At 21.6% G+C, this 8,419-nt stretch overlaps 1 protein-coding gene across 2 annotated transcripts in view; it reads right to left on the bottom strand.

The window, feature by feature from the left end:
• The window catches only part of LOC117175707 (U4/U6 small nuclear ribonucleoprotein Prp4), an 82,691-nt gene that overhangs the window by 6,171 nt on the left and 68,101 nt on the right, over positions 1–8,419 (bottom strand). For both annotated transcript variants that reach the window (XM_033365470.1, XM_033365471.1), the window contains exon 4: positions 1,924–2,134. In XM_033365470.1, coding sequence (XP_033221361.1) covers positions 1,924–2,134 — 211 coding nt within the window. The remainder of the gene's footprint in view (positions 1–1,923; positions 2,135–8,419) is intronic.

Below are 8,419 nucleotides of genomic sequence, written 5' to 3'. Positions count from 1 at the left end.
GCCATTTTTAAAAAGGCTCTTGAAAATTATTTTCATTTTTTTTTAAATACCCGAAAATATTTATAATCCCTTCCAATTATTAAAATCTATTTTAAATTCCTTAGAATCTTCTAAAATATCAAAAAATTAAAATCTTTGACATTTTATTTAAACTTTTTGATGATTTTTAAAGCTTTTTAATATTTATTATATGTTTTAAAAATAACCAAAATTTTAAAAATCTTTTGAAAACCCATGCCATTTTTAAAAAGGCTCTTGAAAATTATTTTCATTTTTTTTAAATACCCTAAATTATGTTTAATCCCTTACAATTATTGAAACCTATTTTTAATTCCTTGGAATCTTCTAAAATATCCTAAAAAATCTAATTCTTTGAAATATTTTCTAATTCCTTCAAACATTTGAAATCTTATTAAAATTCATTAGAAGTTTTAAAAATACCCCAAAATCTTAAAAATCTTTGAAAACCCATGCCATTTTTAAAAAGGCTCTTGAAAACTATTTAAAATTTTTTTTAAATACCCTAAAATATTTGTAATTTGAAATCTATTTTGAATTCCTTGGAATTTTCTAAAATATCCTAAAAAATTTCATTACATATTTTAAAATTCCTTCAAACTTTCGAAATCTTATTAAAATTTAATAGTCATTTTAAAAATACCCCAAAATATTAAAAATATTTTAAAAATCCACGCCATTTTTAAAAAGGCTTTGTAAAGCTCTTTAAAATTCATTTGAAGTTTAAAAAATACGCCAAAATCTTTTAAATCCTTTAGAATACCTTTAAAGTATTCAAATTTATTCAAAGTTCCTTGATATCTTTTAAAATAAACAAAAATATTTTAAATCCTCAATATATTTTCAAATGCCTTAGAAAATTTTAAAAATCTCCTTAAAATTACTTGCATTTTTTAAAAATACCATAAAATATTTTAAATCCCTTCAAACTATTGAAATCTATTTTTAATTCCATGGAATCTTCTAAAATATCCTGAAAAATCAAAATCGTTTAAAATTTCTTCAAACTTTTTAAAGCACATTAAAATTCATTAGCAGTTTTAAAAATAAACCAAAATCTTTAAAATCTGTTGAAACCCCATGATATTTTAAAAAAAGGCTCTTGAAAACAATTTTCAATTTTTTTAAATACCCTAATATATTTGTATTCCCTTCCAATTATTGAAATCTATTCTAAATTCCTTGGAATCTTCTAAAATATCCTAAAAAATTAAAATCCTTTGAAATATTTAAATATTTCTTCAAACTTTTGAAAGTCATTTAAAATTAATTAGTTTAAAAAATAACCCTAAATCTTTAAAATCGTTTGAAAAACCATGAAATTTTTAAAAAGGTTCTCGAAAACTAATTGCAATTTTTAAAAATACCCTAAAATATTTTTAATCCCTTCCAATTATTGAAATCTATTTTTAATTCCTTAGAATCTTCTAAAATATCCTAAAAAATTATAATCATTAAAAATACTTTAAAATACCATTAAATTTTTTAAATCCTTTTGAACACCTTTAAATTATTCAAATTTATTTAAAGTCCTTGAAATTTTAAAAAGCTCTGGAAAATTACTTGCATTTTTTTTTTAAAAATACCTTAAAATATTTCAAACACTTTTAAATCTTTTGAAAGCCACAACTATTGAAATATTTGAAAATAGGCAAATATATTTTTAGGAAATTCAAAAACATTTAACCTGAATTCAATAGTTACTTTATTTTTAAAAATTTACTAAAGTTTTTCTTGCCGAAATTTCCTGAACTTTTCCTTTTTTCTCAAAATCCCTGACTTTTCCCAAACCAATGAATTTTCCTAATTTTCCCTGACCTGCGATCATCCTGAAAATCTGATAATAAAGGACAATACCTTTTTTACCTGATTTTTTGTTTTCTAAAATTTGTAATAAAATTTTACCTGATGCAATGCACACATTTTGCATGTCCTTCTTGATGTAAAACCTCGGCTTGCTGTTCCAAATCCCAGAGTCTCCACGAGTGATCATTGCAACAAGTGCCAAGAAACCTTCCCGATGGATGAAACGCTAGCCTTGAGACTCGCTGATCATGACCCTCGACTTCTGCCAAAGGCTTGTCTCCAGTCCCACCTCCCCATAATTTTACAGAACCTGGAGTAACAAATAATTATTTTCAGCTCAAACTTTCACTTATATTTTTACATTCTCATCAAAAAAGGCATTAGATTTGTGTAAAATTTGACACCCCTCCCAGTTTTTGTCAAAAATTCACATTTTGAGACGACTTGAATCCGAAAAACATTTTTTCATGATTCAAAAATTCTCTATACACTTGTTGGTAGTACTTGAAAAGTCAAATGTTAATTTTCGAAAGCCCTACAAGATTATCGTAACAACTTTTTGATTTTTTTCGAAAAACTGATCATTCAAATTTTGATCAAATAAAAAGTAATAAAAAATTGTATTTTGTTGTCAAACTATGCAAGGTAGGAAAACAAATTATGAGACAAAAATTATGCACCCAACAAATATCTACAAATGTTGTTATTAATGACTTTTTTATAGGACACGTAGTTTTTTTATTTATAAAAAAAAACAGTGAAAATACAAAACTTAAATTTTTGACACATGAGACACAAGCTAAGAAAAAAATATTTTTTTACCGAAATTAGAGAACAACAATTTTTATTAATGGTTTTTTTAAATGATTGGTAGTTTCTATTTTAATCGTGAATAAAAACATTTTTTCAATTTTAGCATACCAAAATTTACCAGTATTTTTTAGTCTCCAAAAGGCTTTTTTTTCTGATTTATATTTTCAAATTCAAAACATGAAAAATAAACAAAAATTATGATTCAAAGTATGAAAAGTACACTTTCTGAATCAAGGAATTTAATATGCAACCATTCTTTAAAAAATTAAAAACGTAGAAGCTGAATAGTTTTAAGATAATATCTGATAAAATAAATATAATATTAAAAAAAATACTGAAATGTACAATTTTCAATAAGTTTAAAAACATTCTAATATAACATTTCCAAAACAAACTTATTTAAACTAACCACTTTCAAAATAAATCTGTTCTACATTTTGTACAATCATAATTCAATAAATTCAAAAATGAGTTTAAAATTAATTAGGGAAAAATTAAAGAAACTTCAACAGAATTTGATGAAATGCTTCCAAATTTAGGGTGAGTTTTAAAGACTTTAAGATGAATGAAATAAAAGCTTTTAAAAACTTTATCGAATGAATAGAATTGAGTAAATTCAGAAGAAAGTAAAAAAATTTATGATTAACTAATAATAATTTAGGGTGAATGCAAAATGAATTGCAAAAAATATTTTCAAATTTTTTTAAACGGAACAATGAAATTTCGTCTTTTTTAATACCAATGCAAGTTACGCATTATAATAATATACATTTATGGGAATGATATAAAATTTCAGGGATAAACTCTAGTGCGAAGCACGAGATACGTGATGAAAATGTGTTCGTTAAAGCCGAAGGAGCTTTAACAAAAGAGAATTCACAATCAATAAATTACTGTTGCCATAGGCACGCTCAAACATGCGAGCGCAGCTCGTTTCAAAATTCCATGAATTTTTCAGGTTTGCAATCAATTCTACTTAATTTCAAGAGATTTTACTGGTCATTAAGTAATTTACCAAAATTTTTTTTCAACGATTATTAATCAACTAAGAGATTCTTGAAAATTAAAAAAAAATATCTAACGATCAAATTTAAATAAAACAATCTTTAATGCTTCCATTCAAATTGAAAAAAAATTTGATCGTTAGATTCTTCTTTTTTTTTTAATTTCTAAGAATTTAGTAGACAAATTTGAATGTTCAACGATAAAAAGAAATGTAAATTTTTATTTATTTTGAATATCATTTATTTTCAATTTATTTTTAATATCATTTATTCATTAAAAATACAATGCTCAAATACTTTAACCTCCAGAAAATTATTTTTCATGTTTGTAAAATAATTTTCTTCATTACATTTTTTTTCAGTTATTTTTATTTCATATTAACAATAATTTTATAAACTCTAATCATCGACAATAATCTTTGTTATACTAATATTTTATTATTTTATTTTTAATGAATAAATAATATTTATAAAAAATTGTATAATTCGGCAATTTTCTGCCGGAAATTTCCAAATTCGGTAATATTGAAATCTTTTAAGAAATAATTTTAGAGTTTTATCATTTTTTATAGAAAAATAAAAAGATTTTAAAAAATAGGAAAATCTACAACAGAAAATGCAATATTAAATTTTTATTTTTTTTCATAATTATTTAAAGAATAAGTAATATTAATAATTTATTTAATTATTTCATAATTTTTTTCATAAAATTATGAATTTCTACAAAAATTTATGGAAAAAAAATTAACGAAAATGTGCGTCTGATAATATTACCGAATAAGAAAATTCTCGACAGAAAATTTCCGAATTAACACAATAAAAATTTTCTTATAAATAATATTTATTTATTAAAAATACAATACTCGAATACTTTAACCTGCAAAAAATAATTTTTCATGTTTGTAAAATTATTTTTGGAATTTAGAATAAAAATAAATGAAAAAATAATTTTCTTCGTTACATTATTTTTTTAGTTATTGTTATTTCATATTGAAATAATCATTTTAGAAACTGAAAACATTAAAAATAATTTTTTTCTAAAAATATTTGATTATTTTATTTTTGATAAATAAATAATATTTATAAAAAATTTTAATTCGGCAATTATCTTAAGGAAAGTTTATTATTCGGGAATTTCAAAATTCGGTAATATTGCAAATATTGTAACATTGAAACCTTTTAAGGAATAATTTTAGAGTTTTATATTTTTGTATAGAAATATAAAAAGATTTTAAAAAGTATGAAAATTTACAACAGAAAATGCAACCTTAATCCTTTATTTCATAAAATTATGAATGTCTACAAAGATTTATGAAAAAAAATTAACGAAAATATACGTCTGAAAAAACTAGATAAAATTTTTTATGTTTTGTTTTAAAAAAATTACAAATTTCTACAAAAAATCATGAATCGCTACAGTTTTCTATGAATCACTTGGAAAATCAACAATCCCATGATAAAGGTTTAGCTTTTCATACTTTTTTGATAGGTTTTTTTATACATAAAAAATTATAAACAGCTATTTGTACTTTTCCATATTTTTTTTTTAAATTTAAAATTTCTACACATCACTCTAAATAATTAATTACAATTTTCTGCAAATAAATCGGTCAATAAATAATCAAATATTTTTCTGCAAGAACTTTTTTCAATTATTGTTACTTTATATTAAAACAAATAATTTTAGAATTAATTCTCAAATAATCAAACTCCCGAACATTTTATAATATCACCGAATTAAAAAATTCTCCACAGAAAATTGCCAAATTATAAAATTCCTGTCATTTTATAATATTACTGTATTTAAGATATCCGGAATTCAAACAATTAAAAATTTGTTTATAAATATAATTTATTTATTAAAAATACAATACTCAAATACTTTTACCCACAGAAATTTGTTTTTCATGTTTGTAAAATTATTTTCTGAATTTAAAATAACAATAAATGTAAAAAATATTTTTCTGCATCACATTTTTTTTAAAATTATTGTTATTTTATATTAAAATAATAATTTTAGAAACTCTAAATTTGAGAATAATTTTTATTTTCAAAATATTTTATTATTTCATTTTTAATAAATGAATAATATTTATACAAAATTCTATAATTCCGAAATTTTCTGCCGGGAATTTCCGAATTCGGTAGTATTGTAAATATTGTAATACTGAAACTTTTTAACGAATAATTGTAGAGTTTTATAATTTTGAATGAAAAAATAAAAAGATTTCAAAAAGTATAAAAATCTGCAACAGGAAACACAATATTTAATTTTTATTTATTTTTTTTTTATAAAATTAAGAAATTTATGAAATTATAAAAAGGTAGTCTCAAAAAACTAGATATAATTTTTCATGTTTTGTTAAAAAAAAATTACAAATTTCTACACACACTCATTAACAGCTATATTTTTCTATGAATCACTTGATAAACCAACAATCCCATAATAAAGGTTTAGCTTTTCGTAATTTTTAATAGGTTTTTTTACATATAAAAAATTATAAACAGCTATTTTTTCAAATATTTTCTTTTTAATTTCAAATTTCTAAACATCACTCTAAATAATTAATTAAAATTTTATGCAAATGAAGCGGCTAATGAATAAAAAAATATTTTTCTACATGAAAATTTTTTCAATTATTACTTTCTATTAAAACAATAATTTCAGAAACTTTCAATATTAACAATAATTTTTGTCATACAAATATTTGATTTTTTTTTTAATAAATAATATTTAAAAAAATTGTATTTATTTGAATTCGGGAATTTTCTAGCCAAGATATTTTATTATTCGGGAATTTCCCAATTCGGTAATATTGATATTGATATAGTTTTTCATGTTTTGTTAAAAAAAAATTTACAAATTTCTACACACATTCATTAATAGCTACATTTTTCTATGAATCACTTGGAAAATCAACAATCCCATAATAAAGATTTAGCTTTTCATAATTTTATATATAAAATTATAAATTCCTGCAAAAAAAGGAGAAAATTTACGATTTGAAACAGCTTTTTGTCCTTTTTCCCATCTTTTTTTTTTTAAATTACAAATTTGAACACATCACTCTGAATAATTAATTACAATTTTTTACAAATAAATCGGACAATAAATAAAAATATATTTTTCAAGTTCTTTTTCTTTTATGTTTTAGGGAAGAAAGGAAATTTTGTCAGATTTCAATGTGAACATTTTATGCCGATTGTCGAAATTTGTTCGTTGAATTTTTGATTGTACTTTCAGGAATTTTGCACATTAACTCGATTATTGGACGTTTATTAGGATTTAAAATTTGATTTTCAATTTACTTGTCTTGAATAAAAATTCAAACATTGCTCATTATTCAATAATTAATCTTTTTTTTAATTAAAAATTTCAAATTGAATGGGTTAAAAATTGAATATTTTAGATTGAAACAATATTTTTAATTTAATAAAATTCTTTAATTAGAATTAATTAGGAATTAGGTCAAATCGTTTTTGTTCACCTTTTATTACTTAAATTGTTGATAAATTAATAAAAATTATTTATTAAATAAAAATGTTTTTTATCCAAAATTTTTAACATCAAAGGCTTTTATTTTTTATTTGTTCGAGTCTTCAAGAAAGCAGTTATATATTCTTTAAATTAAAAATGTAAGCTGGAAAATAAAATTTTTAAATGGAAAATTCTTAATGTAAAAAAATTTTGAATTACGCTATACAAGATAAATAATAGCATAATTGATAAACATAACAATTCAACTAATTATTTAAAGACTGTTGAAATCGAACGTGAACAGATTTTTGTTCTACAAATTTGTAAAACTCCCAGTCAAAAAAAAAATACGTTTCAACCAAAAAAAATCAATTTTAAAAAAAAAGTTACATTTTCAAAGAAATTGATGAGTTTTCAACTAAAATTGTAAATCTTTCACAAGAATAGTTGAAATTTAAACCAGAAAGATGAATTTTCAATTGAAATTATGATTCTTTTACTTGAATAATTATTTTTTTATTACTATTTTTTTTTTTTTAATAAAAGGAGAAATTTTCAACCAAACAGATTGTATTCGACAAAAAAAGATCAATTTTTAACTAAAATTATGGAATAATTAACTGGAATAATGATACCTTTTCAGTTTAAAAAACAAAATAATTTTTAGCGAAAAAATAAAATATTTCAACTAAAATGCTAAATACTTAACTTGAATACTTGTATTTATAAATAAATATATACATTTTCAACGAAATAGTTGAATTTTCAATAAAAACATTGATTTTCAAACAATTAGTTTAATTTTTAACTAAAAAATATTAATCTTCATCCAAATAGTTAAATTTTCATCCAAAAAAGATCTTAACCAACAAAAAAAATGGATTTTCAGCCAAAATATTGGTTGCCTTCTCATTTTTCTTTCCTCTTTGATTTTTTCTTCAACGAAAAAAGTTCTTTTTCTTTTATGTTTTAGGGAAGAAAGGTAATTTTTTTTTTCAGATTTCAATCTGAACATTTTATGCCGATTGTCGAAATTTGTTCGTTGGATTCTTGATTGTACTTTCAGGAATTTTGCACATTAACTCGATTATTGGACGTTAATTAGGATTTAAAATTTGATTTTAAGGGCATGTGACACAGCTAATACCTATATTACCGACCACAGTTTTTCAGTTCACTGAATGTTTTTTTGAACCTAAGAACTTTTTTTGTAAATAAAATATCGGGCTGAAACTTTGGGAAATGCATTAGAGTACAATAAAGTACGTTTAGGTACTGCATTTTGGTAGGAACTTCACTG

The sequence above is a fragment of the Belonocnema kinseyi genome, chromosome 6 (genome assembly GCF_010883055.1).
Source record: "Belonocnema kinseyi isolate 2016_QV_RU_SX_M_011 chromosome 6, B_treatae_v1, whole genome shotgun sequence".
NCBI classification, from domain to species: Eukaryota; Metazoa; Arthropoda; class Insecta; order Hymenoptera; family Cynipidae; genus Belonocnema; species Belonocnema kinseyi.
The sequence above is the reverse complement of the archived record's forward strand: the minus strand, read 5'-3'. Positions and strand labels throughout refer to the sequence as shown.